General features: G+C 47.5%; 1 protein-coding gene across 2 annotated transcripts in view; it reads right to left on the reverse strand.

The window, feature by feature from the left end:
• Positions 1 to 393: 393 nt before the first annotated feature.
• The window catches only part of Sv2c (synaptic vesicle glycoprotein 2c), a 173,135-nt gene continuing 158,211 nt past the window's right edge, over positions 394 to 15,317 (reverse strand). Inside the window, exon 13 of one of the 2 annotated variants that reach the window (NM_029210.1) lies at positions 394 to 2,414. In NM_029210.1, the coding sequence (NP_083486.1) occupies positions 2,231 to 2,414 (184 nt within the window). In that variant the 3' untranslated portion in view covers positions 394 to 2,230. The remainder of the gene's footprint in view (positions 2,415 to 15,317) is intronic. The other variant, XM_030247440.1, reaches the window with a different exon arrangement.

Consider the following 15,317-nt stretch of genomic DNA (forward strand, 5'->3'; position numbering starts at 1 on the left):
CCTGGGAAGCTTGGGGTAGTTGACAGAAATGGTTTTTCTGAAGGGGACAGATGGTCTTATAAAGAAGGGTTCTGTTGGGTCATCCCATGCTGGCCCAACCCAGTGTCCAGATAAAATTCTGAATGACTGTGTCTTGCAGTTTGGAATGTACTTGTAGCTAAATCAGGGAGCAGAGACAATTTGAGAGTAAAGACTATCCAGTAAGATCACTACCACAGCAGGCCAGAGTAGAGAAAGCAATGCCTTTGATTTGTATGGTTTGTTTGCTTGTTTGTTTGTTTGTTTGTTTGTTTTGAATGGGAAGATAGGGATTCATATCTTACTTTTGCAGCAATTTTGTTGCATGCCACATTCAACCAAAAGGTCTGCTCTGGGCCTCAAACATGTTTTTTTCAAAAAGAAAACAACCATGGTGCAAATAGGAGAGAGAAATGAGCCTGCATGGAAAAAAAAATAGATACTCCTTAGGTTTTTGAAACACAGATTTGTTTCCCAGGGATGAGAAACAGAAGCGAGTTCTGTTCTGGCCCTGCCTCATTGGTGTCTTTCAAATCAATCAATGATGCTTCGAAGATTCCCTGGTCAGCTCTGCAGCTCTGGCTCTCATAGCCTGGATGTCCAGGCTCTGAGTACTCAGGTTATCTGCAGGGAACCACTTTCTCTCTGCAGCTTCCCATCTTAACTCAAGGCTGCCCCCTCCACCACGCCTGCATTACTTAATGGGGGCAGTGGATTAATGGTTTATGTTAATCAAAGAGCTTTTCACAGAATTTCAGCTCCAGGAGGGATCAGGGAACATGTGAGGGGAAGGGAGGCAAGGCAGAGGGGACTCCAGGGAGCAGGGCCATCTCTGAACAGATTCTTGGGAACAGAAGTTTCCTTTTTTCTGGAAGGCCCGGGGCTGTGGTCATGCAAGAAAAGCGTAAAATAAGCAAAGAGGATTCCCCCTCCAACAAGACAGAGGCAGTTAAACAAAGAATGCTGTTTAAACACAGGCCTTACGATGGTTGCTATCACAGGCTGCAAATCTACAAGGAGGCTTCAGATTTCAAAGACGCGTAAAAGGATGGGCCTGGGGGAGGGGCACCGGGCAAGAGACTCGAAGGTCCTTTAGCTGACAGCTGGCCCGTGGGAACGTCCTGCTGACCCCTCCCTCCTTCCATGCTCAGGAAGATTCCAGAGGTAAAACAGATATTCACCCACCAGGAAATGCTGTCCTGCCTGCCGGAGGGTTGCTGGGGAGAGCAGGCAGGCTCAAAAACTGTCCAGAGACAAGGCTAGGAGCCCACAGCCTGGGGACACTGGAGGGACATGACCTGATGTGGAGATTTGGGCTAAAAATGTAACAGTGGACAGTTGATCAAAGGAGGGTGGGTGGTGTTGACCCGCAAGGGACCGTACAAGAGAGGCTCCCGTCTGTGTTTCCCAAATGGCTTTGGTTGTGAATTCCAATTTCTATCTAAAAATCTGCCTTGTGCTGCTCAGGTAGGGTTTCGTTGCCAAGTGGGGATAGACTTTAAACTTTTCTTGTTAACAAAACCACCCTAATCATCCTGCCCAAAAGAGCCCCGCCCAGAAGTGCTTGGTGTCACACAATTGTCTTGAAACCCCCTGCTGTAACAGCTAGAGTGGCTGGCAGGCTGTCTTTTTTCTAAGAAAACAGGAAGTATCACTCGGTATGAGAAAAAGAAAGAAAGAAAGAAAGAAAGAAAGAAAGAAAGAAAGAAAGAAAGAAAGAAAGAAAGAAAGAAAGAAAGAAAGAAAGAAAGAAAGAAAGAAAGAAAGAAAGAGAGAGAAAGAAAGAGAGAAAGAAAAAAGAAGAAAAAGAAATCCCTTTCCTCAGCACAAAATTATGCCAATTTAAACTTCCTGTTAGTAGAGCGTCGCCAGCAGGGTCTATTTCTTACACCAGCACAGACTTTTTAGATTCTTGGTGAATGTAGTCCTTGGGGAAGCCTGGTCAACTGAGACATTTTAGGAACACTTCCACTGGGCACTGAGAAGCAGGAACATCACAGTTAGGAAAAGCTAACAGTGCACGGGGGGAGGGGGGGCGGGAAACCCTGCAAATCACACTGGCGGGGTAAGACAATACGCAGCTACACGTTACATCACAGCAAAAGTTTGTGTTCTGATACTTGGCCACCTTTCTATACATTAAAACTCTGAAGCTTTGAGTCAGGCAATACGACCGACCCACGGTGGGAGGAAGGGAATGGCTTTTGTCACGTCACATCAGAACCTGGGTTCGTGTGTCGGGCAGGCGCAGCCCCACGAGTCCTCCACACACGAGCACAGTGGAAGCCAGCAGGATGGGGATGGCTTTGGTGATGCTGACCAAGGAGCCGAAGATTAAGTTTCCCAGGACGGCCGCCGCTTTACAGAGGGCGTTCAAGAAGCCGAAGCCCGTTGCTCTGCAAGGGACAGAAACACAGTCAAGGTTTAGAAAATGATGCTCGGGAGTCCAGCTTTAAACTTACACGTTCTGCGCAGTCACCCTGATGGTCTTTACGTGGTTTGTGCCGTATGTTAGTGAAGCAGATAATTAAAATGCTTGTTAGCAAACGCGGAGGCAGAGAAGCCAGCTGTCACTGCTGCGGCCGGTCTCCTGATGACGTACGTACGACTCTACTGACTCTTATTTTGGTACAGAAGAAGAAAAAAAAGCTCTTTCTTGGTCCAATGTGTTGGAAGGATGGTTCTACTAAGTAAAAGTTAATTTCACTCCGTGTAAGTCCTCTCAGGATAAAAGCAGGCTTAAAGCCTCTTTCCGTAGGAGTCAGCTAGCCTCTGCTTAGCTTGGGAGAAGCTGGGCCACCTCCTCTGTCCAGGGAGTGGGACTGGGCGATCTAGCAGGCTCTCAAGTCTTTACAAAAGTGACTTGTTATTTGTTTTATAAGTGTCCAGAATCTTGGTGACACCTCTTAAATAGAGGAAATAAGGAAATTCAAATTTTGTTCCAGTATAAAATACAACTGCCGTCTGTCAGACACTATCAGCCTGCTTCTCAGCGACTCAGCACCTGTAGTTTACTTACGTCAGCATCCAGTGCTGTGCATTTCGACCATAGCTAAGAGTTCCCACCACCGCTAAGAGTTGCTATGCAACACAGACCCTTTAAAGGGCATCTGTCAACATCACGGTGTGTGTGTGTTCTCTCTCTCTCTCCCTCTCTCTCTCTTTCTCTCTCTCATTTTGTCCCTCTCGTTTTAACTGTCTCTCAGTCTGTCTGTCTCATGTCCCCACTCTGAGACTGTTTTTGCTACCCCACCCCCAAACCTCTTGCTTTAGGTTTGTTGCACAGGGTGATCTCTTAACAGCACACCCGGACCCACCCAGGTCCCTTCCAATGCTTTACCCTATTGATAGTGATTTGGCAATGGGTTTCTTTAGGATTATTTTATTTTCATTTTCCTCTTATTAGTTATCTAAATGAATATTCCTAGATTTTATTTTTATACTCATTTATTCATCTAGTGTGTATGTGGAGATCAGAGACCTTGCAGGAATCAGTTAGCACTTAACTTACAATCCTCCTGTCTCAGCTTCTTGAGAACTATGATTATAGGGTATTTGCTGCCAGGTCAGTATAATGTGCTCAATTTTAAAAACATTTATTTATTTATTTATTTACTTACTTACTTACTTACTTATTTCTTTATTTATATGAATACACTATTGCTGTCTTCAGACACACCAGAAGAGGACATCAGATCCCCTTACAGATGGCTGTGAATTCATTGAACTCAGGTTGTCTGGAAGGACAGTCAGTGCTCTTAACCACTGAGCCATCGCTCCAGTCCGTGCTTGATTTTTAAACAATTAAAGTCAACTGAATTTTCAAGAGGTGTGTCCTCCTCTTAGGTACCAAGTATGTTTTTGCTAGTGGGTGGAGAACAAATGCAGCCTGAGCACGCCTGATCTGGAACCTGTGGGACCTTAGCTGTTTCAGGTTAGAATTTGGAGTGTGTGCACAGCCATTCCTAGTTGAATACTTTCATCCAGAAACTTGCCGTCCAAAGTGCTTTACAGTCTGAAACTCACAAGCATGTGGCCTTTCAGATTAGTGGTGTTCAGCATTAGGAATGAACGAGCAAGTTAGTTCATGGTGAGCTAATGTAGTGTCGCCATGGGCTGAGAGATGGCTCAGTTCCTGTCAGTTCTGACTGTGAAGACAGGAGGACCTGGATTCAAACCCTCAGAGTGCATGTAACAAAAGCATGGCTTCCTTCGAATGCCTGTAACTCCAGTGTTGGAGAGGGGGCTGGGGGAGCGGGAGCAGAGAAAGGAAGGCAGATACTGGGAACCAGCCAGTCTAGCTGAACCGGTGAGCTCCTGGTTCAGTGATAGACCCTGTGTGGAAAGAAAGAGAGGAAGGAAGGAAGGAAGGAAGGAAGGAAGGAAGGAAGGAAGGAAGGAAGGAAGGAAGGAAGGAAGGAAAGAAGGAAGGAGGAAGGAAGAGAGGAGAAGCAATAAAGGAAGATGACACCCAGTGTTCTCCTCTAGCCTCCACATATATGTGCACTTGAACATAACACATGCACATACACCACATGCCACACACAGACACACACACAGACACACAAAGACATACACAGACACACACAGATGCGCGCACACACAGACACACATACAGACAGGCACACACAGACACACAGATACAGACACACAAAGACATACACAGACACACATACAGACAGGCACACACAGACACTCATACAGACAGGCACACACAGACACACAAAGACACACACAGACACACATACAGACAGGCACACACAGACACACAGACACAAACAGACAGACAATCACAATCATTTCCTTATCAGAATTCTCTGTGAGATCTAAGTTACAGAGAATCATATTGTCGGCCTAAAGATCCTGTCTGTTGTATTAGCATCTAAGACCTGCAGGCATGTGAGGTTCTACCTCTTCCTGTCTCTTGTCATCTGCTTCCTTCCCCTTCCTCACCTCTTCCCACTTCTTTTCTGTTTCTTCTCCCTCTGGGGATTGAACCCAGAGCCTCAGACACAGTAAGCTTTGTCCTATCACTGAGCTTCACTCGCAGCCTGGCCATGTATAGTTTTTGGAAAATAAAAATCTTCATCTGTTTAGTATTCATGTGTTGGGTGGTTTTCTGTGTCCTTTCAGGCAGGACACGTCAATTTTCCCATGATTTTACATCTACCGCCATGAGAGTATGTAAATTTCCTTCTGGCACTCTGTCAGTTCGCTGTTTTCTGGCCTCTTGCTGAGAGTCAGTGGGGATTGAAGGCAGATTAAGTGTACAGCATTTTTAGGCTATGTTTTCATTTAACCCACAGAGGAAATTGAATCTTCTGTGGTGCAGATTGAAGCGGTTAGCACACACCGGTCTGAGACTGATTTGGAAGTCTGTACGTGTAGGGTTTCCTTTGACAACTGCTCATCACGGCTCATACAGAGACACTTCCTGCACTGCGAGTTTTCAGAATCTGAGAAATGCATTGTAGTTCCTATGCAGTCAGCCCCTTGCTATGCCACTGAAAGAGATCAACCTCCCCAAGGCCTTCTCACCCCTGCGAGCTCAGGAGGCCAGTCTGGGTGTTCATGCACTCTACCAGTGGTCTTGCTGGCTCAGACACATCTAAAAAGAGCAGTAACAACAACAACAACAACAACAACAACAACAAAGCCCAAAATCAGTAGAGAGAACTACACGCCCCATTTCCCCACTGACCTAGAGCTCTGGTGTAGAAAGAGCAAGGGTTTCTTTCCTTTCCCTCACCTAGCAACCAGAAAAGAGAAGAACAAGAGGATCTGCTATCTCTCTGCTAAGTCTGTCCTCTGCATGTCTCTCTAGCCAGACCTTGTTCTCAATTCTAGCTTAGGCGAGTCTTTAGCATGTATGTCCTTATCCTATACAAACCCTGCCGCTTCGGAAGCTCCTGTCCCCGTTCTACCCAGGAGCTTTGATGGGCTAGCATTAACTAACATCATCCATCATTAGTGGACTCTCACCATCAACACTACGACTCACTCTGGGTGTTGAGCATCCTGTGGGGTCTGACGAATGAATAGAAGATGACATGTTTGCCCAACAATATGGCAGCACTCAGCATAATCTATTGTCTTAAAAATCTGCCGAGTGCCACTTTTTCATCCTCCTCCCACCCCCGCCACCCCCCCAGACCCTGGCTCCCCTTGGTCCTCTGCCTGACAAACTGTCATGAGCCACACCTTCATGTTCTGGTGTTAAGATAAAGCGCATCCTGCTGGGGAAAACAGCTAGAACATGTGTGTCGCTGATAAGAAAAAGGAAAACACTCTCTCGCTATGGTGAAGCCTAGGACACCCAAGCTGCAGAACGCCCCTTATAGGATAAACATCTGGGCGAGAGTAGCCAGATGTTACCAAGGCACGACCCTCTGCTGTGACCCAGAACAGGGTATAAAATCTGGAGAGATATCTCCTCACACCACTGGACCTGGAGCTGGGGACGGGACGACTGGAGATGTCTGGGTGGCAGGGATGGCTTTGGGAGCATCTGGTACCCAAGGATTCTGAAAGAAAGGCTTCTTATTTCTTGATACTGTCTTCGTCTCCCCAGCTGAAGCAGTACTTCAAATGAAATCTAGCGTCAGCATTCAAGAAATCGTGCCTGCCCTTCTCTCAGCACTTGAATTATTCCTTCAAATATCCGCAGCTGGAGAGTGTGATGTTCAGTGCCTCCGAGGCCCAGCTGTGTTACAGAAACCATTTCCCAAGCAAGTCTCCCTAGGGGCTATCTGCTTTCTCTGAAGTCAAGCTTTTACTCAGTTTATCTCTGCTTTTCCTTAAAGCAAGAGATTAACTTCTGCAGGTCACCTCATGCTTCCACCGGATGCTTCCATGCCCCTTGAGGGCAGTCTCTGCTTGATTTCTCAGCAGCAGGCTGGGCCCTGTGTTCTTTTTCACACTGAGATATTTTCCTACCGCCTTTTGCCCAGGCTTTGTCAAAAAGGAGATAGAAATGGCGCTCTCTCTCGATATATCTCAAAATATCTCCACTCCTTTTGCTTCTTCCAGGCAGACTTTGTTCTCTACTATTGCTTACACACATATAACACGTAAATCCTTTCCTTATACTCCCCATGCCTCATTCTGTCCTTGTTCCATAAACTCTACTGTATCCCCTTCCCCAGGCGGAAACGTGACTGGTTCTTTGGAGGATTTCACAATTTAGTGGGTTCTAGGTTTTAGTTAGATTGCTTTAGGATTCAATTAATTACATTTTATTTTACTATTTTTTTAATGTATGTGTATTTTGCCTGCATGTATTATCTGTGTATCACTTGTATGCAGTGTCCAAGGAAGCCAGAAGAGGGCATCTGATCCTTTGGAACTAGAGTTATAGACCACGTGAGGTGCTTGTTGGGCACTGGAATTGAACCCGGGTCCTCTGAAAGAGCAGTCAGTGCTCCTAACTGCCGAGCCATCTCTCCAGCCCCATTCTGCATTTTAATGGAGGCTGGGAAAAGACAGCTGCTGTCTCCGTTGTGGATGGAGGGAGACCGGGGTTGCCCAACAGCTTCTTCCTTTGTACCTTGTTGCTGAGTGGTGCCTGAGTTTTGGATGAAGAAGAGGAAGACCATCAGGAGTTAGGGTCATGGCTGGCATGTGTCAAGCACGATGACTAGCTCTTCCTTTAGCATGCTAAGTCCCTGCCCCGCCTACTAATGAAATCACTAGGGGAAAAATAATTGCTGCACTTTGTAGAGGCCTGGGATAGCAGAGTTCAGACTCCTTTCACAGATGTCACCTGCTGAAAAAAAAAAAAAGAAAAAAGGAAAGCCTTCTCTAAGCTGAGCTTCTGGAAGGAGCATTTTTCCAGTCAGCATAGTCAAGTGATCCATAGAAGTTATAAAAAGAATCCTCAAGACTCAGCATGGGGCACTTGGAAAAGTACAGGCTGTGCTTAAATGGAGGCTACACTGCACTGTAAACATTCATCTGGAAACCGGTGATTTGAAACACACGAGTTTCATTCGCCTCAGAAACAATTCTGTGAACAAAGGCTGGTTTCTCAGGTCAACTCCGAGCTGTTTTGACACGGAACCTGCTTGATTTCACAAACCATGATGCTAACTGGCCTGGAAGCCCTCGAGTGCTTGTTAAGCAAATTGATCTTATTTGCACTCCTTGGAACAGATTTACCTATGCACTTATTTATATCCATTTAATGATCACTCATTAAGTACTTTTTATATTTCATTTGCTTATGCGCCAGACTCGTCTTGAACTCTCCAGCTTCCTGCTTCCACTTTTCGAGTGCTGAGATTGCAGGTGTGCACCATCGCGCCAGGCATGGAGCAACCGAGCATCTCAGATGTGCTGAGCGCTGCCCTATGCTGCACTGGCTACAGAGCTAAAGGCTGTCTTTCTTGGCGTGGGTACAGTCGGGGAAGATGTCTCAGAAGGGATACACAAGGACAGGACCAGCCTTGTTGGGACAGCTGGAAATTACCTGCTGAAGGATAACATAGGGACAGGTACTCTGTCTCTCACACTATTCATTTGTCTTATGTCACGGTTGGTTCCCACTCAGTCCACCTTATCACACCCATAAAGACTTCTTTAATGCCAAATGGGCTATCTCTCTCCAGCTCCGAGTGCATGTTTCCTGCCTTTGTGCATAGCTGTTGTCAATTTAGGGTTAGGATGGCAAGCTGGTTGATCTAAGGTATGTGGGCAGGTACAAACACTCCCCTGCTACATACCATCCAACCTTGTAGCTTTTCAAAGAGCATTGCCTCCTGGATACAGTGGCGTACGCTTATAAACCCAGCACGTGGGAGACAGCGGCAGAAGAACTGCAAGATTGGGACAGCCTGGGCTACATAACACATATAGGACCAGCCTGAGCTACATGAGTGATGTTTGAAAGCAAAACCCCGAGACAAAATGCAAATAGTAATGTCCTATAACAATGGCAAAGGGTAAGGGACTATGCACAGACAGCCTGGTCTGAAGTTTAGGTCTTGAACCCCATGGGACCCGGTGGGTGGTAATTTCCACCTACATGGGACAGAAGGCGTTTGATCATGTCTCCTGGACCCCTGGCTCCTGTCAAAGTTACCATCCCCACAGTCCCCCACAAGAGAAGGCATGTGGCTAGCAGTCACATAGACAATGTCTCAAGCTTCTGGCATGCTGGCTAGACTCCTCCCCACAGTTACCTAGCAACAACAAGATAGCAACCCACTACAAGAGAGGCTGCTTGGTCCCTCCTCACTCTCTAGCTCTCCTTCTTTCTTCCTTTCCCTTCCCACCTCTCTCTCTCTCTCTAAGCTTTTACCTCTCTTACTCTCTAGCCTTTCTTCTCTCTCTTCCCCTTCTCCCCTCATGGCCATGACTGGCCCCTCCCTCTCTCTTTCTACCTTCCCTCCTTTTCCCCTGTCTTTCTACAATAAAGCTCTAAAACCATAAACTGTCTCTGATCATGAATGCCTACTGTGCTTGAATGATGGGGTAGGCTTTCTCCTAACAAGCCACGTCTGACCTCACACCGGAAGGCCTTCCTGAGCTGCAGCCACTGACAGGACCAAGGACTCTCGTTTAAGCCCCTTCTCCCCCTGCCTTCTTCCCTTATCTCTGGGGCGAGTGCTGCCCCAGGGCCCCTATTCTGTTCTCAACTCCTCCTCTGTATCCAATGTGGGATGCTAGAGACTGAGAACCTGGTACCTGGGGCTGTCCCTTGTCCACCACCTGCCGTGTGGTGTCAGTGGCTTTACACAGCCAGATGCCCACCCAGGGCTGTGTGGAAAGCGTCTGCCAGTCCTCCCGAGTCCGCCTGCCCAGAGCACTGGAACTCTGGCGGGACCCCGGTTCTCTCCCACCCACCTCTTTCCCTAACACCCACGGCCCCGCACACATGCACAGTTCTGATTTTATTGCTCTCTAGGGGTCTAGGCATTGGTATTTTTCAGAAGTCCTAAGGGACTGCAAGGTATGCCCAGGAGTGAGGACGTTGTTATCTTCCCAGGGAGGGGTGCTTTTTAAAAGTTGACTTGGGTGTACTGTTAAACACCAGAGGAAATAACAAAAGAAAACACGCATTTCCCCTCTGCCAACACATCATTTTCTCTCCGAATCCTTTCTGCCTGTTTCCAGTCATGCAAATTATCACAAGCAGAGCTTTTATACAATTTTTCTTTTTCTTTTCTTTTCTTTTCTTTTCTTTTCTTTTCTTTTCTTTTCTTTTCTTTTCTTTTCTTTTCTTTCTTTCTTTCTTGCTTTCTTTTCTTAAATCACTCACATAAGGCTTTGTGTCATGTTGTTTGTGTTTGACTGTTTCATTTAGTATGTAACCACCATTTCTCTAACTGCACCCTTGGCTAGTGAGGCTTCCAAGCTTAGGTTAACATCTATGATACTGCAATTAACACTCAAATACATAACAGACTTTGTGTTCATTAGGGAACGTTGGGCAGGATGGAGCAGCCAGGAAAAATGGTGAGGATGCTGCCTGGTGGTGACTGGCAGCTGCAAGATATGCTGCGGCTATGAGATGGGTGAGAGGAGGGGGGCGAAGGGAGGAGGGAGGAGGAAAGAGAACAATGATGAGAGGAGGCTACCCTTCCTAGTGTGCTCCTGCTTCTTTTGTTTGTTTTTGTTTTGCTTGTTCATTTGTTTTCAAGACAGGGTTTCTCTGTGTAGCCCTGGCTGTCAGGAACTCATAGATCTGCCTGCCTCTGCCTTCCGAGTGCTGGGATTAAGGGCCATGTGCCACCACTCCCAGCTGTGCTCCTGTTTCTGTTTGCTTTTATTGTTGCGTTTGTTATTTTTGTATTGAGAAGAAACAAGTCATATACAGTACTCTAACCACCCCTACCCTTCCCACCTCCACCTTCGGTTCTGTTGGTTCAGGTGGTGCTTTGTTTTGTTTTAGACACAGTCTCTGTGTAGCCCAGACTAACCAATAACAATTCTGCCACAGTTTCAGAGCATGAAGACTCCAAGTCACGAGCCACCAAGATGGCTCCTGCTCCTGTTCAGCCTGCTTTTCACATGTCCTATCTAGTTATTTTACCAAGTACCATCAGCTTCTCCCTAACCATCAGCTTCTCCCTAACCATCAGCTTCTCCCTGACCATCAGCTTCTCCCTAACGATCGTCTCCTCTCTCCTGGCTCCTCAGGGTTCCTTCCTTGAGGCTTCTGCCCACACCGATTCTCTCAGACACTTGCCTGCTGCAATCCGGGGCATCTGCTGGCCTGAAGTTAGCCTCCCAAAGGCTGGCTACATCTGCAGGGGCTGCGCAGTCCTTGCAGCTGCTCACCGCGAGTCCTGAGTCCTCCGCAGAGGCATAAGGATGCCTGGGGTACTCAGTAAATGAGCAACTTCCTGGCTGCTTCCAAGTATGTCAGAAGTAGATTTTCGAAGCATTTATGTGGGCCATTTTGGACCTTTTCTTAGGTATTAGTTGGATGATGTCTGTTTATTTGACTCTAAAATACCATCTTGCTTTTTTTTTTCCACCAGAGAAAATGGCAAGCCTGAATTCTCAATTCAGAACACAGAATGCAGTTGCTTGTTGTCTCTGTGTGAGCACTGGGGACTGAACCCAGACCCTCGCATATGGGAGTCAGGGAAGCCATTCATGAGCTGTACCTGCCCCTCCACAGCTTTCTGATCTTTAACGGGGAATATTTGTCTTACTGAGAAGAGTAGCATCGTCCTCAAGGAGGCTAGATGCCAGCCTGAACCCCCACCAACCTGCCTTCCTCACCCCTCAGGGTGTGGAAAGAGTTCCCCACAAGCTGGGCTGAGCAGTCTCCCTAGACTCCAAGTGGCTGTCCATGTCATCCCAAAAGTCCCTCTGCCATCAAGGGGCTTCCGGTTACTTTTTACAGGTCCCTGTTCCTCGCTCCTGCCGAAATAAAACATTCCCATGAAACCCAGGCAATAATGAGAGCCTTTGTGTCTCATCACTGAATCTGATAAACCTGACTAGAAAGTGTGTGCCAGGGCCAGGGTGAAGAAGAAGAGAGCAACCAGGAATGCTGGGCAGCAAAGATGAGAAGATGAAGCTGGGAGTTCATCTGAGGTCAAGCACCGTTCATGCTGGTGTGTAGCCCAATAACCCATGAGCTTCTGGCTTTTATGTGGGTTTTGTTGTTTTTTGGGATTTAAGGTATTTTTTTGTTTGTTTGTTGTTGTTGTTTTCTTGTTGTTTTAATCACCAAGGCATCCACACTGGCCTTGACCTTACTCTGTAACCCAGGTAGTTCTCCAACTTGCAAGCCTCCAGTCTCAGCCTTTCAAGTGATGGCATTACAGGCTTGTGCCACCCTCCCCGGCTGGCCCCAGGAAAGCTTCCAGGACAGACTCCACACTGTGTCTCAAGCCTCCTGGGAAGGCAGAGAGCTACACCTGTCACCTATCTGAGGCTAGGTGACCCTGGACAAGTAACTTTCATGACCGGGTCTCCTCCCCTCCTCTGCAAGAAGAGCAGAATAACTACTCTTGTAAGGCGCGAGCTTTGGGTAAAGTTAATGTCTGAAATTCTCTGCACAGCATCTCATTCTCCATTCAATTCACAGGGGAGAGAAACTGTGAATTGAACTGGAAGGCTGAAGAATTTGCCCCAGTCGGCAGGCTGATTTCCAACAGGGCCCGCACCTGAATTCACAACAGTTTTCTCTCCTCCACTGGTGCAGCAGAGCCAGCAGGACCTAGCCGGCAATGCAATGTGAGGGAGGAAGCTGACAGCCATGAATCCAGAGATCAAGGAGCAGGTGGCAGAAGTGGCAGAGGGACACTGAAGGGTCAGTGAAGAGAAGCCCACACAATTGTCTGAACGGCCTGAGGACTCTATAGTCCATTCCCAGGTGAATTTATTTTTATAAAGCTTTTTTTTGTATTAGTTTCTCTCTCTCTCTCTTTTTTTTTTGGTCTGAGACAAAGGCTATGTAACCTAGGCTGGCCATGAACTTGTGTTCCTTCTCTCTTTGACTTCTAAGTGCTGATGTATGGGCCACCATGCTCAGCCTTAGATATGTATCTCATTCATTCAGCAAATAAGGACAACACAGTCCTAATTTTAAGAAACCATTGCTTTAGTTAGAGTCAGGTGGTGAACAGTAAAGTCACCAACATTCCACTGTCATGCGCTCTATGGTGTGGTTTACTATGGCGGCTCACCGGGAATCAACAGGCAGGGGATGATTGTACTAGAAGCATCTATCATAGAAGCCAGCATGACGGTATGTGTGGGGTGGTGGTGGTGGTGGTGCTAATAAGCACGGGGATGGGTTTCCATTGGTGGCATGAGTAGGGTTGAGGGCACGCAGTTGATTGGAAACAATGCCCTGCCCTTAGCACAACAGGCAATCAGGTATTCCCCTGAGCCTGGCAGACTTAAACCATGGTAAAGTCTGCTTGGTGTGATTCCAGGTCCTAGAAAACGCATGCTCTGCACCCCAACCTTGAACACGGACTCAGACACCCACTGAGCTTACAGGCTAGTGCTAGTGTTATTACTACATCCCTGTGTCTGTGGCCCTTTGATGCGAGGACTTGGTCAGTACCTGGAGCAGAGAGAGGCGACTTCATAGAGCTCAGTGGGCCGGATGACCGTCTTCCTCATCTACTCCTCCCTCTTCCACCCTGTTCTAACCTCCAGCAGCATCCGTCCCCACGGCAATGGAGCTGTGAGTCTGTGGTGTATAGAGGCAGTGCGTGCTCCCCATCCATTATGCTTCCCTTCTTTTTTCAGAGACAGGTTTTGCTTCATAGCTCAAGCTGGCCTGGGATTTCTATATAGCTTAGACTGGCCTAAAATTTGGAATCCCAATCCTCCTGCCTCAGCAGCTCCAGTGCTGGATTACAGATACAGGCCACCATACTCAGCTCTCACTCTCCCGACACAGAAAGAAAGACTCTGCTGAATGGCCACTGTGTAAACATACGGGAAAATGCAAACAGATCTAACGGGATGACATGGCATATAGAGACCCGTAAACCGGGAGTGCATGGGTTGGTGACAAGAAGGCTGTCAGTAGAGGGGACTCAGCATGACATTTTCTTCATCTTCATCCCACATCTCAAACAATCACAGCACAGGCTAGCTGAGTGGTCTCCCTACAGACACACCAATGGTCAGTAGGAGAATCAAGATTGCAGGTTGGCTGTGGGGAGGAACTGGAAATATCTGTGTGAACAGCCGCAGTCCTGAGGGGAGAGACTTAGGGAGTTAACTCTGGTCTGTGGTTTGATGCTAGGTCATTGAGAAAGAGAAAAATCCCATGGACTAGAGTGACAGCACAAACCATCAAGACTAACAGGAGGTGGGGTGTGTGAGCTGCCAGGAGTTTACATCTCTGGGATCATAGCTGGACTGTGCGTACATGAGAAGCGGCCAGGGAAAGGCAGGAACTCTCTGCAGGAAGGACATACACCCTGAAGACAGGGTGAGCACAGATTACTGGTCTGGTAACTGGTGTGGTTCCTGGCCTGGGCTCCAGGGATGGAAGGCCACTAGGGTGAAGGACACAGAAATGTGGACTCTGCCGTGGCCACACGGTGGCAGCAGAAAGCCACTGGCGAGATGGCAGCCGTGCTAGCCAAGAAGCAAAGTGCACCAGAGCATACAAGGCCACTTGGCTACACTTAGGATTTGAGAGAAGCCTACAGTTTGACAAGAAAGGAGGATTAAAAACAGAAGGATGGAGACATTGAATGGCGTATACACCTGGCTTAGCCACTCCTCCAACTGGTCCCTTCCCCTCATACCCTCTTCTGTCTTCATGGGACGATCAGTGCACTGGCCTCGGTGACTGAGTTTCTGCTGGACTTTGCTAGCTCTCTTCCTTCCAGGGCATTTTAGGTGGCATTTCGCAGACTACCCGTTCCACCCATCTCTTTGTGTGCCTGCCACCCACTATTCTTCAAGCCCAAGTTCAGACACTGCTCTGCTAAGAAACTCTCTCTGACACAGTAACCTCCACATCTCTTCTCCCATTAACACAGCCGGGCCACACTGTAACTGTATGGACATGTAACTGTCCGTCCTTTGCCCAGAGGAAACATCACGCATCCTCTTCTTTAATGGAGGACTCGAGTGAACACACACAGCAAGCTTCCCTTCCCTTTCCTTGGCGTTTCTCCTTTCTAACCTCAGGACCGAGGCAGACCGGGGTTACCCAGGGGAAAGGATCACTCAATCCTTGTGTTCTTCTCTTTTTCTTTTCAAAATCAGTGCCCCTCCCCAAGAGAATATTCACCCCTCCCCCTCCTGTGAGCTGTGTGACAGGTGATCTAATCTAACATCCCATCAAGCTCACAATGTAAGACAAA

Source organism: Mus musculus, chromosome 13 (genome assembly GCF_000001635.26).
Source record: "Mus musculus strain C57BL/6J chromosome 13, GRCm38.p6 C57BL/6J".
In the NCBI taxonomy this organism is placed as follows: Eukaryota; Metazoa; Chordata; class Mammalia; order Rodentia; family Muridae; genus Mus; species Mus musculus.